Source organism: Chenopodium album, chromosome 10 (assembly GCF_948465745.1).
Source record: "Chenopodium album chromosome 10, dcCheAlbu1.1, whole genome shotgun sequence".
NCBI lineage: Eukaryota > Viridiplantae > Streptophyta > Magnoliopsida > Caryophyllales > Amaranthaceae > Chenopodium > Chenopodium album.
The window spans coordinates 9,387,570-9,410,422 of NC_137843.1; the positions used below are offsets into that span (position 1 = coordinate 9,387,570).

General features: G+C 34.7%; 4 protein-coding genes across 4 annotated transcripts; 2 read left to right on the forward strand and 2 right to left on the reverse strand.

Annotated features, from left to right (window-relative positions):
• The first annotated feature begins 1,765 nt into the window (after positions 1–1,765).
• LOC145562182 (wall-associated receptor kinase-like 14) lies at positions 1,766–7,677 on the forward strand. The gene is made up of 3 exons (XM_081622370.1): positions 1,766–2,927; positions 5,214–5,261; positions 6,056–7,677. The coding sequence occupies exons 1-3, from the start codon at positions 2,207–2,209 to the stop codon at positions 7,345–7,347; spliced, it is 2,061 nt and encodes a 686-aa protein (XP_081478496.1). The 5' UTR covers positions 1,766–2,206; the 3' UTR covers positions 7,348–7,677.
• A 1,612-nt stretch (positions 7,678–9,289) lies between these two features.
• Positions 9,290–10,010, reverse strand: LOC145563455 (uncharacterized). Its single transcript, XM_081623903.1, has one exon. The coding sequence runs from the start codon at positions 9,891–9,893 to the stop codon at positions 9,423–9,425; it is 471 nt and encodes a 156-aa protein (XP_081480029.1). The 5' UTR covers positions 9,894–10,010; the 3' UTR covers positions 9,290–9,422.
• A 2,427-nt stretch (positions 10,011–12,437) lies between these two features.
• Positions 12,438–15,395, reverse strand: LOC145563456 (uncharacterized). The gene is made up of 8 exons (XM_081623904.1): positions 15,347–15,395; positions 14,970–15,254; positions 14,632–14,743; positions 14,438–14,507; positions 13,764–13,880; positions 13,591–13,687; positions 13,367–13,410; positions 12,438–13,287 (listed from the first exon to the last, which is right to left on the reverse strand). The coding sequence occupies exons 3-8, from the start codon at positions 14,700–14,702 to the stop codon at positions 12,727–12,729; spliced, it is 960 nt and encodes a 319-aa protein (XP_081480030.1). The 5' UTR covers positions 14,703–14,743; positions 14,970–15,254; positions 15,347–15,395; the 3' UTR covers positions 12,438–12,726.
• A 2,621-nt stretch (positions 15,396–18,016) lies between these two features.
• On the forward strand, positions 18,017–22,326 carry LOC145563457 (uncharacterized). The gene is made up of 6 exons (XM_081623905.1): positions 18,017–18,366; positions 19,482–19,753; positions 20,335–20,532; positions 20,691–20,781; positions 21,183–21,402; positions 21,511–22,326. The coding sequence occupies exons 1-6, from the start codon at positions 18,080–18,082 to the stop codon at positions 21,844–21,846; spliced, it is 1,404 nt and encodes a 467-aa protein (XP_081480031.1). The 5' UTR covers positions 18,017–18,079; the 3' UTR covers positions 21,847–22,326.
• Positions 22,327–22,853: the final 527 nt, after the last annotated feature.

The window sequence follows — 22,853 nt, forward strand, 5'->3', positions numbered from 1 at the left end:
GGCCAAATCTGGATTTCCTCCTTGGGTCTTTATAACTCGATCCAACGCCTCGAACTCTTCTTCTTCACCGAGTCCTTAATCACCAATTTGATTGCTCCAACTCGGCCTTGGGCTACAGAATATGGGCATATGCATGCGATCCTACTCTAATGTCGTAGTGGCTCCAATAAGTCCGTAAAAATGCTCCAAATCCGCAATTCCCAATAAAATAATACCAAAACTACGAAGACACTAGAAAACACATATTAGTAATAAAAGTGGCTTCATAGAGCCAAAATACTCCTAAATATGACCAAGAGACGGGGTAAAACACTATATAAAATAGACATATCAGGTTGCCGCCTATTGGAGATGGCAAAGATAGGTTTGGGTTTTTTTATTTTTAATTCAGAACATTATGTAGGCCTCTTAAGTCGGAAAACTGGCCAGAATAAGAGTAAGGTGGTGATATCTACTGGTTTTGACTTAAAGAGATGGTATTTTTTTAATTTAAAAAAAAATGGGTGGTAAATTCAAATTAGGGCCTATTATGTTCATCTTAATTTTAGTTCAGTTCAGTTCAGTTCAGTTCCTAGTTTCCTTATCTCATAAACAATTCATTTCAGTTCCAATCACTTCATCAGTTCAGTTCGGTTCAACCCCTATCAGTTCAATTCCAATCATTTCAATTTAGCTATTTTCAATCAATCAAAACAGACCCTTAAGGTGATTCTATAGGTACTCCTTTTGGTTTTGCATTAGTTGCAACACTTTCCATTTTCGGCTGTTTCATATAAGTTGCAACACTACTATATTTGGAAAAGACCCACCATTATTTTATAATTTCTCTCTCTCATTAACCCCACTTTCACAAACATTTTATTATTTTTCTTTCCTACCAACTCCACCCATACTATTTTTTTTTATTATTATTTTTATCTCTTACGAACAATACTTTATATTATATCCCTATAAGCGTAGTCTATAATATTTTTTTAAAATTATGAGTCAAGTCTTGCAACTAATGCAAAATGGATGGAGTAATTACTGGTAGTAATTTACAAAAAGAAAATTTTGACTTTTACCACCAAAAAAAATCAAAAAAATATTTTTTACCACCAAAACTTCTAAAACTTTTATTTTATCACCAAAAAAAAATTCAAAAAATTGTTTTTTACCACCTAACGTCAAGAAAACCGTTAAATCTAACGGTTTAAAAAAAAATTCTTCGAATTTTGTGCGCAAAACATGCTCTTCATAGGTTTAGAGGGCATTTTGGTTCTACGGAGCCAATTTGAGGTCAAAATTGACAAAAAATGATCGCAAATGCCTCGTTTTGCATATTCACGCAAATCGAGGTATTTTTAAACACGCAAAACGAGGCATTTTCGATCATTTTTTGTCAATTCTGACTTCAAATTGGTTCCATAGGTCCAAAATATCCCCCAAAACCTTTAAAGAGCATGTGCTTGACATGAAATTCGAAATATTTTAAAAATTCCGTTAGGTTTTTGACGACAGGTGGTAAAAAACAATTTTTAATTTTTTATTTGGTGGTAAAATAAAAGTTTTAGAAGTTTTGATGGTAAAAAACATTTTTTTGATTTTTTTGTGGTAAAAGTCAAAATAACCTTATAAAAATATCTTTGAATTTATTTGAAAAAAAATGTTATAGGGGCAAAATTGTAAATGAAGACATAGCCAACCAAAACCACATTTCTGATTTCTCTATTCCTTTATTACGTACCCAATGACAATCACCCTTAATCCCGCGTCCCCACTCTGCGTCAAACAGACGGTCTTACTTTTCTTCTCTCTCCTCTTTTTCTTTCTCTTTCTCTTTCTCTTTCTCTTTCTCTTTTCCTTTCTATCATCAATATCGTTTCCAGTTTCCCCCAATAATCATCCACAAATTACTGAAAAATCCCAGTTATAATTTTATTTAATACTTTAATAAAACAATATTCTCACTTCTACAACTTCGTTGATTCTTACTCTGCAAAAAATTGGTAGTTGCAGCCATTGATTCAATTGCTTTTAATTCCCTCTTTCCATTAAATACACTCACAGAAATTTCTACGGAGCTGAATTTAATGTTGTAGTTGATCTTCTCAACGGCTTCTTACATGCGCTTTTACTCCTCCGTCACTCGAAAGAATCGAATATTTATCATTCCAAATTTCTCTGAAGAACCCAAAATTTGAACAATATAGAGTTGAAGACAAAGATGAAGATGATGTTGTTGCTTTATAGACTGTTAATTTTTCTGGGTTTTTGTTTTCATTTTGCAAAATCGATCGAAAATTCGTCAAATTGCAGCAGATCATGCCATGGTAAAGCAGTAAATTACCCATTTGGATTCTCCCATGATTGCGAGTTTCAATTGGATTGTAAATCCGACGGAAAAATGGAGTTCAAGGGTTTTGATATCAGAAATTTAACATGGAATTCTATTCTACTTAATCTCTCTCCAAATTGCAGTCGTCCGATGAATGAAACCCAGAAATTATTTGGAAGAAACTACGCTTTAACTGCTCAAAATGGGCTGCTTTTACAAAACTGTAGTACGCCGTTAAATGGGTGTGTAATTCCGGCGAGTTTGATTGAGGGTAGATTTAATCAGTGTGAAAAGAGGAGAGAGAATATGAGTTGTTATGCTGCTGAACATCCGATTGGAGGAGGTGGGATTTTAAGGTACGAGGATGTTAGTAATACTGGTTGTCAATCGTTGTTTTCGTCGATTGTTATCGAAAATTCTGTCGCCGGAGATAGTAATGCCGATGCTTTTCTGGAGTTTCAAGCTGTTCAGGTCAGTTGGTGGCTTACCGGCACGTGCCAATGTGATCAGAACGCTAATTGTAGTACTGTTGGAGCTTCCGGTTACCGGTGCCAGTGTAATCCTGGTTTTTCCGGTGATGGGTTTGTCAACGGCGATGGTTGCCGCAATGGTTAGTGGGTTATATTATTAAACTTTATATTATATTTGCATTTCATGGTTATTGTTAAATATTGTTATTTATATTGTTTTTCGTATGATCTGTTTTGATGTTAATGATTGAGATTATGTATTGACAAGCGTGAAGAGTAGTTGTTGAAGTTTTGCGAGTATTAAGAACGGGAGAAAGTATAATTCGGTTATCCATTGCTTTTGTTTTATGTGTTGCGAGTTGATGAGATTTGGTGTTTTTTGAGTAGTAATGAGCAGCTAAGTTGCTATAGTCATAGGAAGGGATTGGACAAAATTGACTAAGGTTAGATTAATAAAATGAAGATTAGGTTAGATTAATAAAATGAAGATTTTGCGTCGACCGCCTAATAGGATATGATAATTAGTACTAGTGGATGCATAAGATATTGTTGTAAAATGAAACCATTGAAAAGTTTCTTTGATGGAGATTTCTACGAAGTTGATGGGTTACTAAAAGCACATGGACCGTGTTTGGTGTCTAGTTGTTTAATTAATTGATTAATACGTTGTAATATATTGTTGGGGATTGACATTAGCAAATGATTTATTTTGAATAGTCAAAGAGAGCCTTGAGTGTTCAAAATTGTGGGGATTCATTCATGTACTTTTATCATTGACTATAACCTAAGGTATGAAAACATTTTGATATCGTTATTACTTATTATTATAGTTATGTTCCGTGGGCTACTTCGAAACCTCTATTGACTTTTCATCGGATGTGTAATGTATTCCACCCATATCTAAGAGAAAAAAATGAGATAGGATAATAGAAAATGAATTAAGTGCCAGTTTGGTTTGTTTAGGATGAAGAGGATGGGTTTTGAACTTTAAACAATGTATACTAGCTCATGAAGTCTTTGTGCAAATTTCTGTTTACTTTTAATTGTGTTGTCTTGTAGTGGCAATAAAAGCCCTGGTGCAATCAAATAAAGGTCCATGGCATATTTGTTTGGACTAGGGACCCAAGAGATTTCTTATATGTTACCTTCAAATTTTTAGGGGTTATTTTTTGGACTATTTAGTGAGGAAAATGCCAAAATTCAATATCATTGGATAAGAGATTTATTTGGGTTTGACTGTGGACTCTGGTTAATATCACTTGAGCTGATAATGGCTCCTTAAATTTAGCTTACAACATTTAAAGCTAAACTTCGGAATCTAGTTACTGAGGGGTAATGTAGAGTTATTTTGTAACTGTGTCACTTATGACTAGAACAAGATCATATATAAGGTAGAATTATTCATTCGTATGTAATTTACATAGAATGCCTGAAACTGTTGGTGTATAGAATAATGCATCAGTAATGCACGTGTTTTCTTTCCTTGACTTCCATGTTCAATTAAACCAACCTATGTAATTAGCCATGATGGAAAAAAAGTACATGAGATATAAAATGCGTCAGACATTCAAATGGGACATGGCAGATAAAACTACACACGCAATTTTGTTCCTTCAACCATTTGTAACTAAATGAGATAGTCCATGTTTGTAATTCTAGAAAAATTGTTGCAATTGCTCCAACCGTTTTCGGTTGTATTAGCTGTTAGCACTTTGCAGCTTGTCTTTTAGACTGGCTCTTTCTTGTTCAAGTAAAAATATTTATTGAGATAGTGGAGAAATAAGGAAACAAAAAATGCACACCCATTTTATCTGAGAGACAAAGTTTTTTTCATGTGAACATAGGATAGTGCAGGGGGCTGGTCTTATGGATATTGGCAAGGAAAAAGGAATAGAAAACTCAATCCAGTTTGAATAGAATAAGTTTTGTTATTTAACTCATGGGGACTTGAGCAGCAAGATACCGTGAACAAATTTGTTGCTGTATGGGATTCCTAGTGAATAACAAGATACTTATAATGTATCTTTTTTCCCACTACATCCATGCTGTCATTATTGGATTCGATGAATGCTTCTGAAACCTCAACCTCATCAGGATGGAGTGGCTCCTGGATTGAAAAGTGGTTTAATTTGGAGGACACTTCCCCGGACCCGGGCGATTCTAATTTATGGAAATTTAAAAAAAAAAAAAAAAAAAAAATTAAATACATGCTGCCATTGTTCTTATTCATGGCATTTTCTTACTTGTAATTCATTTGTAAAATCAAACTCTATCTTGTCCGAAGGGGAAATTTTATGTCTATAATTAGTTGGACTTGAGATTGTTGATGCTGGGTTTATATCTTTTATGTCTGTGTGTGTTACGTCTTATTATGTGTGCGTTCAATTGGTTGTTATCTGACCTTCTTTTCTTTGGCCTCTGAACAGATTCAGTCCTTCACAAAGATGGAATTAAAATTCCTGTTCTTATTGGAGGTATTCCATCTACACATTGGCATTTACATAGTCTATGTTATCATGTTTTTCCCTCTTTCTTTCTATCTTTCCAGCTTCATTGACGGTGAATAGTTAAATTTGTGGGCATCTGCTACAATCTTGATCTTTCTTGTACAGACATATTTGTACTTTTTGCCAATATCTACATAGTACATACTCTTTAGGCTTAAGTACTACGGCACTAGTATGTCTTTTAGCTTAATCAGAGAAAATCTTTAGACAAATTATACTATTGGTCACTTTGTGGACTTCGTATTCACAGTGTGGCTTTACTACAACATATCTTTGGCATAATACACAATACAGTGTTATACACATAAACACACCTCTACCTGTTGGAAAACTCTTGATTTGTCAGTTTATTTGTAGTTCTTATTGAGCTTGTTTACATTCATTCTGATCTTTTCATAAGAAGTGGGTGGGAGTAGTAAAGGGGTTGTTCATGTTTTGAAAGCTACTGCTGATTTCAACGTCTTGAACAATGTTCATCTATAGTAAATAAGAAACCAACTAATGCTATGGGGATCTGGTTTACTTTGGAGGTATTGTTCTCTGGGAAACCTTTTACAGGTCTGAATTCTTGTAGTCTACAGCGGTAGTATAGTAATAGTGATTACATTGTGTCCATGTAATGTCTCTCCATATTCACTTTAAAGTGGCATACAAAGTGATAGCATTTTTTTTTTTTTTTTTTTTTTTTTTTTTTGTGTCAATGAAATATATCATGTACAACTGAATTCCTGATTTTGTTGCATCTTTTCAATGTTGAAAAGGCATTGCTGCTGGTGCTGCTTCCATGGCAATCTTGGCTGGTATTTGCTACCTTTGTCGTCATCGTTCTGCTCATCAGAAAAGTCGGATGAGTGCAAGGCATCTTCTTTCAGATGCTGCTGGCAACACTCCTGTTCCTCTGTACCCTTACAAGGAGATTGAGAGAGCCACAAATGGCTTTTCTGAAAAGCAAAGGTTAGGCACTGGTGCATATGGTACAGTTTATGCTGGAAGACTTCATGACAATGACTATGTGGCTATCAAAAAGATCAAACATCGGGACCCTGATAGTATAGAGCAAGTCATGAATGAGATTAAACTCCTATCCTCTGTCAGTCATCCAAACCTTGTCCGTCTTCTTGGTTGTTGCATAGAGGGCGGCGAACAGATACTTGTGTATGAATATATGCCCAATGGAACTCTTTCTGAGCATTTGCAGAGAGAGAGAGAAAGTGGAAAGGCCCTTCCTTGGACAGTACGCCTAACCATTGCTTCAGAAACTGCCCAGGCAATTTCCTATCTTCACTCTGCCATTCATCCTCCGATATACCACAGAGACATAAAATCAAGCAACATACTCCTAGATTTCAAGTATCAATCAAAGGTCGCAGATTTTGGTCTTTCTAGACTGGGGATGATGGAATTATCACATATTTCAACTGCTCCTCAAGGGACTCCAGGATATGTTGATCCTCAATACCATCAGAACTACCATCTTTCTGACAAAAGTGATGTTTACAGTTTTGGGGTAGTTTTAGTGGAGATTATAACTGCAATGAAAGTGGTGGATTTTAGTCGGCCTCATACTGAGATCAATTTGGCTGCCCTTGCTGTTGATAGGATAGGAAAAGGACGCATTGATGAGATAATTGATCCATATCTTGAGCTGCACAGGGATGCTTGGACTCTTGCATCTGTTCACAAGGTGGCAGAGCTTGCATTTAGATGTTTAGCCTATCACAGAGACATGAGACCAACAATGATGGAAGTTGCTCATGAACTAGAGCAAATTAGGCAAAGTGGGTGGGCCTCTATGGAGGAAAATGTGTGCATGGCATCATCGGTTGCATCTTCTTGCTCCTCGCCATTTAATGGGAGTGAGAGATCATTTGGTGGTTTATCAATGAAGAGGGTAGTAGGAAGCCAGAGACTTGTCGTTCCACATAAAGGGATTGATCATCTGGCTTCATTGGAGGAGGGAAAAGATAGTTCACCAGTATCGGTTCATGATGGTTGGTTTAGTGAACAAAGCTCACCTTCAACAAACAGTTTGTTGGGTAATGTAATTCAGTAAGCCTGACTAAAATAAGTAATCTTGACTCTGTCGTCGTACAATGTGCATAAACTAGTAAATTTTGTTGCTTATATTAATAGCCCTTGTTGTTTTCCTTCTTATATTGTCCACAGTCCACACAAGGCGGTGGTACATATGTAGAACTGTGAAGCAATTGAAACAAAGTGTACACATTATAGTTTAGGATGTCTGCTGTTAGTGCTGTATATGTCAAGGAATCATTTATGTGCGACTATGTCCCCTCACACTCTTATGATCCTACCACAATTTTTGGCCCTAAAGTTATCTTTTTTATGAGTTAAGCTAATAAAAAGGACCTAAATTTTTGCATTTTTCACCTTTAAGGACCTTATGTTTTTTTTTTTTTCACCTTTAAGGACCCGAGTTAATGTTTTTGGTCACTTAACTCACCTTTAACCATGGGTTGACTTTTCAAATGTTAATGTATAGTAATATTTGTAATTTTTTTTTTATTAAGAAAAGGAAAAAGAAAACACATTAAATTCAAAAGTAAATATTGCATCGAAGTATAATTTTAAGCTATTATAATATTAATAATTTAGCTATTTTACTTAAAAGAAAAAAAATATAAATTACCTACAAATGTACTCTATCTCTTGCATTTTTTTTTTTTTGACAAATTATTATGTTATTCTAATAAGGAGCCCCTCTTGAATTATTGGTAATTAAATATATTTCTAGTTAAATAATTTGACTTATTTATTGAAGTATATATAATAAAATTTTAAAACTTCTTTAATTATATAATTACATCGATTAATAATTAATTTTAACTCACTATTTCAATAAAGGAAGTTAGAGAAAGGGGGGCTTTTTGAGATTGATAAAAATATATTTTAGCATACAATTTTAAAATCAACCTAACACTTGTATCAATGTTAAAATGGACTCTTATAAATTTAAAATCAATATTTGTACGAATACTCAATACTTAATACGGAGTAGCAAGTTATATATCTCCATGAAATTTTTTTGCTTTTATCCATAGTGTATGAAGTAATAACAAAAGAACTCTTGACCATTACTCCGTATCTTTTTTAATTCAAAAAATACCAACCCCTTTAGTTTATTCATCCAAGAAATCGATGTACTATGAAACTTAAATGGTTAAGTCCTTATAACTAAAAATTATAGAAGTTTACCTTTTGTTCTTTCTTATAATTATTTTTTAAACTAAAGAATTCACTAATCTAACTAGTGTAGTTAACTTTTGACTAATGATGTCTTTAAAGGTGAAAAAAAAATTATGAGGTCCTTAATGGTGAAAAACCAAAAACTTTAGATCCTTCATGTATGCTTAACTCTCTTTTTTATGGAATTTAAGTTCCCGAGTTGTGTTTTAATGATGGGATAAATGATTTCCATATCTGATTCTTTCTAAAGGGTGAAAACTCTTACAATACTGCAGAACAGGGGACTATTTATCTGGGGCATTAGTTAAAAGTCTCTACTAAACAAAGCCAATTTTACAATGCTAAGATCTAAGCGCAGGTGCAGGGCTTGAATCATAAACTTTTGGAACTCAGGGCAATCTATGCCTGCCAATAAGGTAGTTATTAGGTCTGTTGCAAATTACTTTCGGATTATAAGATCATATACCAAAATTGTCAACCTTTGGTCTAGTTTTTGTTATTGTTTGGGTCAGCTATATCCTTTAGCCGGCTTTTAGTCGTGAAACCAAGTTTCTGGTCGGTTTGGTCTGTTTTAACAGGCCGGCTAAACTTAGTTAAGCTCATAACAGCTTGTAAAGTGTCAGCAAAATATTTCATAATTCATACAGAATATACAAGAAATCTTGAAGTTTCAGTTTGAAAAAAAATCTTTAATCAAATCAGCTAATCTGATGGGGATGTTTGGTATCTGTCACATTATCAACTACAAGCGAATATGATCAAAGTAAATCAATTGGAATCCAAATAAATACAAAAATAAATTCAACCACTTAAGTAGCTGAAATAAGTTTATGATATACCGTTTGTAATATGTTGGCAGTAACATTACAACTCTCATACAGTAAGTATTACTGTACATAATTTTACCAACACTGACAAAAATCAGGTTTTTTGAGGCTGAGAACCCAAAATGCTATTAACAATAGAAGTAGCAATTAGTACCCCTAAAAATTCAGCTCCAGCAACTACTCCAGCTTGAGCTAACCCACTAAAACTCACACTCTCAGCTGCACTTTCAATCCCTTTCTCTGCAGCAACAACTCCCTTCTCAGCTGATTCGATACCTGACTCGACAGTGTCGATCCCTTTCTCGACTGTTTCGAAGCCTTCCTTGACTATCTCCTCTGCCTGCTCCAGCTTCTTTCGCAGCCCGAACAATGGAATGTCCTTGGCATTGGCTGATGGTAAGTTAACTGCTGTCAGCACCGTTGTTGCTGTGAAGATGAGGCAGCCTCTACGGGTAGCTGATGGTATATGCGCCGTTGCGCGTGGTGGGGTGGTGGTGGTGGTGGTGGAGGTGAGAGAGTTGCGGACTAGCTGATGGGGATGAACGAATGAGGCTGTGGACGCCATAGTTTTCCCTGCCTTATTTTCTTCTGGTGGTGTTGTGTTGGTGGAAAGGAAAGTGAAATGGCTAATAATTTTTGTGGTTTAAAAGTGTGTATTGAGTTGCCTCAAGTTGAGGATATCATTTGCCCATGTCTACTAGTCTACTACTCGTTGGTTCCGTTCACTTCACTTTATTTTTTTGCTGAATTGAAATTATTTTTGCTAAAATTAAATTATTTTTACTAAATTAAAATTAATAAATTATTTTTTACTGATTTTCTATTATATTTCTGCTTTTAAGATAATGAATTTTACTGAATTGAAATTATTTTTAATTACTGAAATGAACTTATTTTTACTAAATATTTTTTTAAGGTGAAGTGACCAGGGTCGTAGTACAAAACTCTTTATCATGAAAAATCTATATCTATACTATCTCTTAAAAGGCGTTACTTTAAAAATTTCATAAAACTCAATTTTATTAGGTGATTTTTTGAATTTTTTTTTTTTTTCAAAATTTCCAAAATAAAATTAAACAATTTTATCTTCCCAGAATCTTTCCCATTAAACTTACCTTATTTTTTTTTAAAGATTTTTTTTTTGGGTGAAGAACCTTACCTTACTTGAGTAAAAAAAAAAAAAAAAAAAGGGAAGAAAACCATACTTTTCTTTTGATCTGCATCTATAAATACTTACAAAACAATAAATTTACGCCAAGCCAAAATTCTCGATATTCTTCTTCCAACCCAATATACGTGCAGTGCCATTATAGATGTAGAGGTCGTCAAGTCGTGTGATAGGGATGCACCCAAGTAATAAGTGTTTGCTTTATTTGGTAACTGGTGAGGATGAGGTGCTTTTGTGCGATATGGGGTCAAAGTGCTTGAAGTCTTTGGGTACATTGCTTCCGAGTTTTTTAGAGTCATCCTGCTGGCCTACGCCAAAGCTTGAGCTCCAATACTGGCCTACGCCAGTTCTTACAATCCTCTAATCGATCTCATATACATGAATGCAAATGGTTGTTATTTTTCATGTTCAATTATCGTACTCTCTGTCAGTTTATTATGTTGATCCTATTATATTTGAAGTATTTTTTTGGAGGAAACATTTGGTACATATCGTAATCAAACTCTTTACGGAGTATGAATTATTGTTTCTTGTTTCTAAATCTACAATGAATAGCCACAATAAAATTGTGGCCATTGTATTAGATCAAATCTTAGCCGTTTATTTTTATTGACTAGTGTGAACCATTGATATGCTCTTTTTCTAAAAAAAAAAAAAAAAATTTGACCAAACAATAAGAAATACTAGCGGTTAATTTAAAAGTATTAAAGAGTAACTCCTGTGATATTTAATACTTGTAATCAAGAATAATTTGTACAGTAGCGCTCTTTAATTCAATCAACTCTATTTGAATGCCAGATTCAGAGGCTAACATAGAGTCGATCAAAATATCAAATACCATACAATAGTACTGTGCACAAAATTCGAAAATAGATACGGTCCTATTATTCCTATCGTTAAACTTATTGTCAATGATTTCCACTTAATTAATTTAATTCTCACACCGAAGGATCCATAGCACTTAGTGGCCATTTCGCTAGTGTAGTGGGGAAATAATACTGAGTAAATTAAAGCAAAAAAGTGGATTCAAGAAAAATTACAGTGAAGAAGACAAGTTGACAATAATGGTTGAACTTGGGGTCAATCGTACGTTATAATCACTATACATGGATCATGAATACAGATTGAAGAGAAGTGATGGAGAAATTTTTTGAGTAAATAAAGAAGAAACTGAAGCATAACTGATAAGAACGAGTAGTTTTTTTTTTTTGGGCCAATTTTTTAAAAAAATAATAAAATAAAAATAAATCATATCAACGGTTCACATTAGTCATTATAATTAAATGGTTGTGATTTGATTTAATATAATGGCCACAATTTTATCGTGGCCATTTGAAAACTGTCCCAAGTATGTTGGGGTGGGTGAGTTTTGCTATTGACCTATTGTTACTTCTTCATGGTAGGGGTGGAATATATTATGGTTGGAATAGGATCCTCACTTAGTCATTGGACAAAAAATGAGAATCGGACCTTCTCACCAATGTTACTACTTTCTCATTTAATAAGAATATATTTTGGGAGATTAATTTGCACAATTGGATGCCAAAACCCACTAATCATGCACTAGGTGAGAAGAGAAAATTATCCATAAATGTTGATGCTCTAATGGATGTATGTAACCAACATTAATAGATGAAAATTTTGTCAAAAAAGAATTTTTAAGTTCACTTGTGAGAAAGAATCTTATGTTAAAAGTGACATGAAAGAACTTTATAAGCAATTTTTTTGTAAGAAGAGACCTTATGGTCGGAAAGTGGGAGTTGATCACCGGAATCCGATGTTGACTGACGTGTGGGAGGCACTTGATGTTTTCAATGTATAATTTTTTATTTTCAAGCCAAAAAAATTGTCCGGATAAGGTTTTGGAGTCATTTCAACTCTTAAAAGTCCAATTTGAAGTCTAAATTATATTGGCAAAAAAAAAAAAAAAAAAAAAAAAAAAAAAACTAGAAATGTCTTTCCCGTGCCATTATTTTCAAGGCAAAAAAATTTCAACTAGTACGTCACTTGATGTTACAAATTTATTCATCAAAAACGAACCCACTTCTCATGACATAGGACAGTTCACAAAATCACAATCATGTACGTACATATAATGCTGAAATTCTATAAGAAGTCCCAAAAATTTATTCCTAGCAATTGCATTTCTAAAAGTCAATTTTGTACCTTGAGGTAAAAGATACTCAGTCTACCATCATGTAGGATTCTGAACTTAGGAGGGTAGTCCGTCTCACAGATAGTTGTTAGTCTCGTGATGTATCACTATTCGATCTATCACCTTAACAATCTGATCAAATTTTATGGGAATCGTCACATAGGTAGTGTTTGGTGGAATTTTGCGCTGTAAAGTCATACCATATGTCTCTGGCACAAGGGAGCTGCCCACACTATCAACAATACGCCGAATATGTGCTTTGAGGTTTAAGATACTTCCTGAATGTAAGCAGTCTTGTTTAGTGGTTTCAGCAATCCAATAATACTCAAATTCATCAGATGTTCCCACACTGCTTGAAATTCCCGATGGAATCTCAACAAAGATACCAATTGTTTTGAAGGCCACATCTAGAGGTGCAATGTAAAAGAAGTCACGTTCATATTCATTCAGCAAACACCCGCCATCATTATCAGCTGTCCACACTCCTGCAGGATCATACTCATCAGCCTTACTTAGAAAGTCCCCAATTCCAGAATCATTATCCGATGAGCTTGAGTCGACTAGCATGTCACTGCCTTCCATCAGGTCTTTTTCTTCATTGTCAACAGAACAAGGACTCAGCACACTCTTCTTGACCTGCAAAGATCACGATCAAAAGGAAGGCTCTTACAACTGTACATTTCTAATCCAACCATATCATAATTAACAAATCTACCTCTTTTTGCAGCAGATTCTTCTTTCGCAATGCATCATGCACTCCTGAAATACAGTACATCAGCTAAACAAGTAGATTTTGAAACAATCAAAAGTTTACTGCCTCTCTCCATCCATTTTATAAGTCAAAAGGACTCAGCATCCAAAACATACATATACTTATTAGTTGTGCTAATAACAGAATTTTGTCTTCAGACACTTAAGTGAACTCAACAAGAAAATTACCTCTAGTAAGAACTTTCTTAACATTGAAAAAAGTCTCCAAAAGTAGGCTTCTCACGTTGCAAGCATTGAATTTAGTGTAACAAAGCAACTTCCTAGTCTGCAGCAAGTGGTTTTAATTAGCAGTACAACCTAACATGGAAGTGGCTTTCTTTCTCCTAAGTCAAGATAATTACCATCTTAGGGAACTTTGGATCCAGCACACCTTCGTGTTGTAATACAAAATGCTTACTACTCATGTTTCCAACCTTGTTTGTGGGTCCTCTGATGAATGGTGATTCAAGATCTGTTAGCTGCAATTTAAGTTCGTGGACTTTCAAAATGAAGATATATGCCATGAATAATCTTAAACATAGGAAAGGCATGTTGGAGCAGGGACAACAAAAATGCATACATATCAAAGCTCTTGTTACCACAGTAAAACTAAGAATCAATTATTTTACATGTTATTACTTTTGTTCTTGATATGTTATTGCAAGATTCAATAATGTCACCCGAAGAATGTAGTTAGTTTGCAGATGTGTGACTCCAATAGTTGTGAACTTCTAAAACTAAAATGTTACTGCATAAGGTTATGGATCTTGTCAACTTTTAAAAAAATATACTCGTATCATCTTATGAGCTTAAGGATTTCCTCTAAAATAACTTAAATTACTACATACTCAGTATGCATAATGACAAGCACAAATACAATAGATCATACATGCAAACATATCACATGATCAAAGTACAGAAGCTTCATCACAATTGTGCACTTTAATGAGAGAGAATATAATAAAAAAGTATAAGCATACCAAATTTCATACTAGTATACCACTACTTTGCTATTTTTTTATTTTTATTTTTTTACCTTTTCTGGCATTTTGTCAAGAGTTCTCACCAGCTGAACTGAAGTATGAATCATTTGGCAGATTGAACTCCTACAATATTTATAATACATGAAACTAATAAGTCCATGTCAACATCAAAGTAAGTGAACTACTCTGTGCATTTAATCAAAAGGAAGAATATCAATAAACACAAGTTTATAATAGTAGGAATTACTTCATTTCATTAGTAGAGTTGCTTTTGAAAGTTCCTCCCTGCCTTTTGTTTCCGATGCAATTGAAAATCATGCAGACTTTGGTACTCTGAGCATTTGGGTAGCTAAAAGAAACTGCAACATGTATCATATATCAACAATTGATTTGCATAGCTAGACATTGTAGTCTAGTATGAGTAGCATCAATGAGTTCCTTAACATCATAATTGAAATGTAAACATGTTTATGGGTGGCATTATAATGAGTAAAATGACAATGTCAATGTAATTGACTCTCTGATTGACTCCAAAAAATGCAGCTATATGTTAGTTACTTTTTTAGAGTTGCTGAAGGATCTTACTTGCATTTTCCTCAACTGTCAGATCATTAGTAGCCTCGCATATGCTTAACAATAATGTCCATAGGTACTTCTGCAGTGCTTCATATAAGCCTGCAGAGACAACACAACCAAGTTTATTAGCTACCGGTACGCAAGTAGTAATATAGCCAATTCATAACAAAACATAGCAGTTAAATAAGTTATATGTTAAAATCAGAGTGTACTCTCCTTTCTCCGTCCAATCTATCAGTCGATGGGACTCAGCTGTCTCAGCATCCTCTGGTATCAGCATCTTTATCTTCATGTCTGTTGATTAACACGAATTTTCAAAACAAAGATTATGTTACAATGCCAGGTTATCATCTTTAGACACAAAAAATGAAACCAACATAAGATACCTGAAGCAGGAACATTCTTATCATTGAAAGATTTCTCTGGAAATTGGCATCCTATGTAATGAAGCAAATTCATAATCTGAAATAAAAGTATCTTTAATCAGCAAATAGCCAAATACTGGTTACACCTCCAAATGTCCACCTAATCGACGTCATCAATTGATCATTTGATTAAAACATAATTCTCGTAGAACAATTAAACTAGCAGAAGATTGAAATTAAAGAGGTTTGAAAATAAGATATTAAGCTCACATTTTATCAATGTATAATTAATTCTCCAGAATTCAGTAGTTCAACTTCCACTAAAATACGAAGTATGATCTCCAAATATTCAGCACAAATGCTCATCGCAAACAATAAATCCATATGATAGATACAAAATCAAATTACAACTGAAATTAAACTTTATGCTCACAAATCTATCAATTAACATTCAATTACAACTACTTTCTCAGACATTTTTGGAAACACTTCGCATAAACCACAGCTCACAAACTCAACAATAACAGTGATATTAGCCGATGAAACAATTAACACAAGAATGGAGGTAGAATTTGATGATCACTAAGTAATAATACAAAATTAAACCCTAATTCAAGCAACGAATAATCAGAAGCTCACAAACAACGGAAATTCAATCGATGACGCAATTCACACAAGGATGAAGATTGATTTTGATGATAACATTTTAATAATACAAAATTAAACCCTAAGCTAAGTAGAAATTCACGCGACGAATTATCAGAAGTTCAAAACCAACAGAAATTCAATTGACAACACAATCAACACAAGGACGAAGATAGATTTTGATGATCACATTGTAATAATAATACAAAGTTAAACCATAAGCTAAGTAGAAATTCAAGCAACGAATTATCAGAAGCTCAAAATCAACGGAAATTCAATCGGCAACACGTTTAACACAAGGAATCAAGGATGAAGATAGACTTTGATGATCACATTGTAATAATACAAAATTAAACCCTAAGCTAAGTAGAAATTCAAGCGATGAAGTAAAGAAGCTCAAAATCAACGGAAATTCAATCATCGAACAAACGATAGCAAATTTCATCTACGATTAAGCTAAGAAACTGACAATTAAATTTTCAATTTGAAAGAAATTTACCAGAAGAGCAGATTGTTTCTGAGCCAATTCCTCTTCCTTCACCAGCTGTGCGACAACCTGAAACGAAAGGAGAAGCAGAGAATTGAACTTAGAGGTGTAAGAATGATCCGAAAACAGAGAAGTAACGAGTATGAATGAGGATTTTTGGAGAGAGAATGGGAGATGAACCGCCATGTTTGTGAGCTTGGAGAGAGAAACTTGCACTGCAAGATTAGAAAGAAAGGGGAAGGGAAGTTTGAAGTTGAAGGAGAGTGTACACTGTACAGGAAAAATGGTGAATTGGGCTATATATAAGATCGCGGGAAAATTGGGGAAGGGAATGTTCGAGTTTATTTATTTACAGTATTTATTTATTAACTTTTACTCCCTAACATATTATTACGTGTGGTCCGTGTGCACGAGTCACATACACCACTTTAATTTTATTTCGTTATATAGCCATATGAAATCTTGTTAAAGTTATCTAAATACTTTATTAAAATTTACTTTTCATTGAAATTCATTTTGTTTACTTGATTTTCATCAATTTGGAAATATGACTAAGCTAGTATTAAAAAATAATTGGGGCTGGGGTTATTACTTTCTTGTATGTATCATTATATAATCCACTATACTCATACCTAGTCTTTGTAATCTCCAATGAAATTTTTGGATCGTAGGGGGGTCGGGGCCTTGCCAGCCCACCCCTGGCTTCGCCCATGTCTGAAATAAAAAAGGTCTAAGATTATAAAATTTGATCATAACACTTCCCTTTTTTTAGAAACTAGACTAGATCATAACACTTCCTTAATATAAGGTTAATTTATGATCAAAATAATATTGTAAGACCTTGCCCAATGCTAAAATAAACTTCAATATTATCCTTATTTGAGCTTGTTTGACCTTATTAAAAAAAATCCTTATGAAATACTTCCTCCGTTTTTTTTACTTGGACTTGTTTCCTTTATCACGCTTGTCGATGCGCAACTTTAGCCATCAATAACTTTTACTCTCTATAAGTATTAATTATAAAAGTTATATATTGAGATAATATTTATTTAGACGATTCTAACAAGATCCCACATGAGCATGTTTTTCCTCATCAATAATTCACAAAAGACGGTCAAAGAAAGAGTAGTAAATAGTGTAAAAAACAAAACAAATCAAGTAAAAAAGAACAGAGAAAGTAACTCATAATAAGGAGAACATTATAAGATCTTCTCTCTTGTCTGTGGATGTAGGCAACAAGTCAACAACTCATTGTTAATAAACCATGCGTTGTTTTGAACCTAATGAATATTTTGCTTCTTAGACGCAGGTCCATAGCATACTGATTGAGTAATTGGTATGTCAAACTGAGAAATAGCCTAGTTCGTATCTTAGCCAGACTAAACCAGCCCAGCAATTTAGAAACCATTTCATACAGAACAGCCCAACAATTTAGAAACCAATTCATACAAAACAGTCCATTTATCCAAAAAGAAAAAAAGAAAAAGAAAAAGAAAAAGAAATATGCGCTGATTGAAATAATTTTCCGTACAGTTTTTCCGCCACAACACAAACCAAAGGGTTTTGCATTTTCCCCCTAATTTTTTCTTTCCTTCTCTCTCCTAAATTTCTTGCCAATTTCCATGGCAGATGAAGCTTCAACCATAACTTCTACATCAAAAATGGCGGAAGATGAACCAACGCCTAATCAGTCTGTAACTACAAACGAGGGAACAATTCAGTCGAATGCGCAAGGGGAACACTCTGAATCATCTCTCAAAAACCTTGAATCTTCTGAAATCTCTGCTGTAAATGACCACGAGAAGAGTCTGGAGTTTGCCGATGAGTTAATGGAGAAAGGAAGCTTGACTTTTAAAGAAGGTGACTTCCCTGATGCTGCTGAACTCTTTAGTCGTGCCCTAGAAATCAGGTTAGGGTTTTAATTCTCTCTTTTTTTAATTTAATTAATTTAAATTGGAATGTGATTGGTGATTGTTCTTTATCAAGATGTTGCTTGAAATTATTGTGCTTTAGATATCTGATTATAGTGATGAAATTGAATGCTTCGAATTTAGGGTTTTAGCGAATTTAGGGGATTTATTCTGGATTGAAGCAAGTAGAAAATGACTGATGATTTTGGACAATAATTGGGGGTTTAATGTTTGTAAAAGGCTGCCCCATTGCCCTTTTGTTACAAATGTAATTCCAGAAAAATATGTGCATTTGATTTTGAGGTTATGCCCCTTTTGATGCAGAATTTGCAGATTAAGCAACTTATTAGGATAAGAAGCTCAGATTAGTTATAAACCTTCAATGTGTTTGGTTTATAATGATGATTCACTGCTTTAGTATCTGCATTAGGATTTCTCATGGAAATATAGTTGTTAGGCAATGCCGGGGTTTGTTGGGGGGGGGGGGTGTTGGAGGGGGTTATCGAAATTATGAAACGAAGCATACCCAATGGTGAATCCTCCCTCTCCTATGATCTCTTTCTTATGATTGAAACTTGAAAATAAACCTGGGATATCCTTCATGTTTTTGGTAGTATTTACCTCTAAAATTCATTCAAAAACAACATTTAAATTTCCGGATATGCCGTATAGGTGGAACAAAATCTCTTTGTAGTACCAAATAATTGAAGATTGCATATGTGCTAGCCTCCTAGACCCTGTAAACAATGTGATAGATGTTTGCTGTTTTCATTTTGGTCTATGGAGAAGCCTTTAAATGAACTGTAACTCTTTTAAAATAAATAGTTTAGAAGCCTTATCGTCTTGTATGTTTGTTTTTTGATGATTATATACCTTGACATTGGGTTGCCTTTTCTTTTACTACAACAGGCAATGGTTTAACTTGCTTAAGAATGTGTTTGTCTCCAGTTGTAGTGATATTCTTGTACTTATATGGTGTAGCATTTACTTAGCTGCATTACTTGGGGTGCTCTGAATTTATGTATTTGCTTATAAAATATAAAATTGCTGTACATCTATATAATTATATAAATGGTTAGCAATCTTAGTATGGCCATCTTGTGTTGTTTTGCAGGGTTGCTCATTATGGTGAGCTTGCACCTGAATGCATTAAATCATACTATAAATTCGGCCTTGCATTGTTGTACAAGGCACAGGAGGAGGCTGATCCCTTGGGATCTATGCCAAAGAAAGATGCTGAATCCCAGGAAGGTTCTGCTAAGATTGAATCTTCAAAGAAACCTGTTGAGCATGAATCATCCCTAGCTTCCGTTTCAAGTAATGCTGAGCAATGTGCAAGTTCAAGTCAACCTGCGAGTTCAAGTCAGCAGCAAGGCGCTGATGATGGTAACTCTATTAGCATGTCTGTGTTTGATGTTTAAAGACGCGTAAAGACTACCACCTCTGTTTCTTTATAGTTGCATCATTCTGACTAGACATGTGTGCCAACATAGTACTTTGATTGTTACAAAGTATTATCTTTCATTATGCTTTTATAGATAATCTTATTTTGAAAGTATATAATGAAATTAACTCAACAACAATTTAAAAAAATTAGTTTGCGGACGGTTCCTTATGACAATGCATGTTAGGCATGTTAGCTGGCCCCAAATCATTTTGGGAATGTGGTCAAAGTTAGTATAGGAATTGTGTAAAAAATAAATATGATGCAACTAGTGATAGATGGTCAAGATGGAGGTAGGAGTTTCAATTGGATGTTGGTATATTATGTTTTAACACCATTGAATAGATAAATCATAAACATCTCAGATTTGTGCTTGGCCTAAGCCCATGTTTGTTAGTCTGGCAAAACAGTAGACAGTTGCAATGGCCAGAAGTTCAATCCAAATTTTTCTTCAGAAACATTATGTACTGTGTTTGATTTCCTCGCATTTCTTACTTTGATCGTTTACTTTCTTTCGAGATAGTTCCAAGCAAGGATGAGGGAGATGAAGATGAGGAAAGTGATACAGATGAAGTTAATGAAGCTGAGGAGGATGAGTCTGACTTAGATCTGGCGTGGAAAATGCTTGATCTTGCTAGAGCAATTTCAGAAAAGCAGTCCAAGGAGACAATGGACATGGTTGATATCTTGTCGGCTCTTGCTGAAGTTTCCCTTGAAAGAGGTATCATATAATAATTTCTTTTAATTGGCTATGAATCAGTCTGTTGATCATTACCCCAATTATTGACTGCCTGTTCAAGTTTTCTTGCTGGCCTAATATATCATGCTGGTACTCATTTTCTCTAAATCATGTTTGATGTTTTGATTGCTTCTTTGCAGAGGATATCGAGACATCTCTCAGTGATTATCAGAAAGCACTTGCCATCTTGGAGAGTTTGGTTGAACCTGATAATCGCTATATCGCTGAATTGTATCCTTCAAGCTTTGCTGTATTCTGAAAATCTTAGGTGGTATCAAGTTTCCCCCAGGATTGGGACTATGTTTGTTGACTCTTGAGTTGACTTCCCTTGCATAGTGCATGCTAGACATTTCTTTATATGTTTTATGATTGCTTCGTAAGCTAATCCATGCATAGCTTAACTAGAACATTCATAATTTACATACAGGCTGCAATAGTCATGGTTATATGGATCATTCTATATTCTTTGGACAAGGTTCTAGTTATTAGTCTTCTTGGTAGCTTCTTATTCCAAGTGTTGATTCTATGTTAATAGAATGCTTCTTGAGTTATTGGTTCCAGGCTTGCCGTCGTTAAAAATCATTATCTATTTCATTGCTTTGCTCATTTGTAACCTTCACAGTATATGTCAGAAACTTCCGCATCTGCCTTTGTCTAGAGGTTGGCTCCAGGTCCCAAGAAGCTATTCCGTATTGTGAGAAGGCAATATCTGTATGTAAATCAAGGATGCAGCGTTTATTGGATGAATTGACGAGGACACCAGATGCTTCTGAGGATGCTGCCGCTGATAAACAAGCAAAAAAAGCAGAGATTGGAACATTGAAGAGTCTCTCCAGTGACCTGGAGAAAAAGGCAAGTCTCCCGCTATCGCTCTCTTTTTGTACCTCCCCTTCCCCAACCTTCCTATGATTACCTTTTCCTGCTCTGGGACTGCTAGGCTAACTGTGCATCTGTCACCAGCTTGAAGATCTGCAGCAACTGGTATCCAACCCGACCTCTATCCTATCTGATATCCTGGGATTGGCAGCTGCCAAAGCAAGGGCCAATGAGCAGGCTTCTGCATCTGCACCAGCAAGTTCTTCACGTGTTGGTGTTGCCACAAGCAATGGAGAATTTGATTCCTCCACTGTATCCAGTGCTCACACTAATGGAGCTGCCAGCGGAGTCACACATCTTGGTGTTGTGGGCAGGGGAGTAAAGCGTGTGAACATGAATTCTGTGAATGTGGAATCAGACTCCAGTAAAAGACCTGCCATTGATCCTAAACCTGATACAGCTGATAGCAGTGCTGCTTGAAGAAGAATATCAGAAATTCTAACAACCGGATGTGAGACATTTCTGAGCATTTAGATTCTGATTGAGTGGCATAATATTCCTCCTTTATTCTTCTTGTACTATTTTATGCATGTATGACTTGGATTGTACCAAGTATTAGTCTGGCTTTGATTCCTCAAAACGATATCCTTCTGAGTGCTGGTTATGTATGCTGTAGAAGCCTGCTGGGGCGCTTGTCCATGGTTCATCCTGCTTCCTCTTATTGATAGACACCGTCTCTTGTAGAGTTGTGATCATGGTTGACTATTTTCATAATCAAATTAGACCTATCTTAGATTCATACATCGTATGTTGTCTAGTAGGCCGGCCTGGTCTTCTCAAATTATGGCCTATAGATCTTCTTATTCTTCTGTCATGGCCTTTTTCTTTTCTCGTAACTTGATATCACTATATCTATATCAGTGGATGATGGTCTATAGCATTTGCACCAATTTATTAACCTCAACAATTAGCAATGTGAAATGTCTAAACTATAGCAATTGTGATTATGTAAATTAGCCTTAATACATGTCTTTTAAATGTCATTTTTTTACTCGTAATAATCTTTACCCATATTTGATTAGATGACAAAATAATACTTTATCAAGCGTAGACCTCAAAATGTAACATTTATGTTGAAAATTACATTTATCTAAAGAATTACAAATATGTGAATGTAGATTGCAAGGAAGTGGGACAAAGGTGTATAACAGTGAAATAAAATCAAATCAATGCATTGAATCTTCAAATCACCAACAAGTGTTGGCTTAAGTGGTGAGCAACTTGATGTCGCTTAAAGAAGATTTCGGGTTCAAGTCTCACCATATGTAGAAACTCTTGTTGGGAGACTCACCCACCATAAACCAGGTGTGATACCCGAGTCGGATCCGGATATAGTCGGAGTTAAGCTCCGGTGAATCGGATGGACATCCTGAAAAAAAAAATGAATCATCAAATCATATTGTCAAGTACAATAACTCAATAGGCAA

What these genes read in the sequence shown, in the direction of transcription:
- LOC145563456 (XM_081623904.1), bottom strand. Translation starts at nt 14,702, where the DNA reads ATGATTTTCAATTGCATCGGAAACAAAAGGCAGGGAGGAACTTTCAAA. An exon ending in TTGACAAAATGCCAGAAAAG is followed by an intron (nt 13,881 to 14,437) that starts GTAAAAAAATAA and finishes CTTAAATTGCAG; the next exon opens with CTAACAGATCTTGAATCACC. An exon ending in AGAATCTGCTGCAAAAAGAG is followed by an intron (nt 13,288 to 13,366) that starts GTAGATTTGTTA and finishes TGATCTTTGCAG; the next exon opens with GTCAAGAAGAGTGTGCTGAG.
- LOC145563457 (XM_081623905.1), top strand. Translation starts at nt 18,080, where the DNA reads ATGGCAGATGAAGCTTCAACCATAACTTCTACATCAAAAATGGCGGAA. An exon ending in GCAGCAAGGCGCTGATGATG is followed by an intron (nt 19,754 to 20,334) that starts GTAACTCTATTA and finishes CTTTCGAGATAG; the next exon opens with TTCCAAGCAAGGATGAGGGA. An exon ending in AATCGCTATATCGCTGAATT is followed by an intron (nt 20,782 to 21,182) that starts GTATCCTTCAAG and finishes AGTATATGTCAG; the next exon opens with AAACTTCCGCATCTGCCTTT.
- LOC145562182 (XM_081622370.1), top strand. Translation starts at nt 2,207, where the DNA reads ATGAAGATGATGTTGTTGCTTTATAGACTGTTAATTTTTCTGGGTTTT. An exon ending in CGGCGATGGTTGCCGCAATG is followed by an intron (nt 2,928 to 5,213) that starts GTTAGTGGGTTA and finishes GCCTCTGAACAG; the next exon opens with ATTCAGTCCTTCACAAAGAT. An exon ending in AATTCCTGTTCTTATTGGAG is followed by an intron (nt 5,262 to 6,055) that starts GTATTCCATCTA and finishes AATGTTGAAAAG; the next exon opens with GCATTGCTGCTGGTGCTGCT.
- LOC145563455 (XM_081623903.1), bottom strand. Translation starts at nt 9,893, where the DNA reads ATGGCGTCCACAGCCTCATTCGTTCATCCCCATCAGCTAGTCCGCAAC.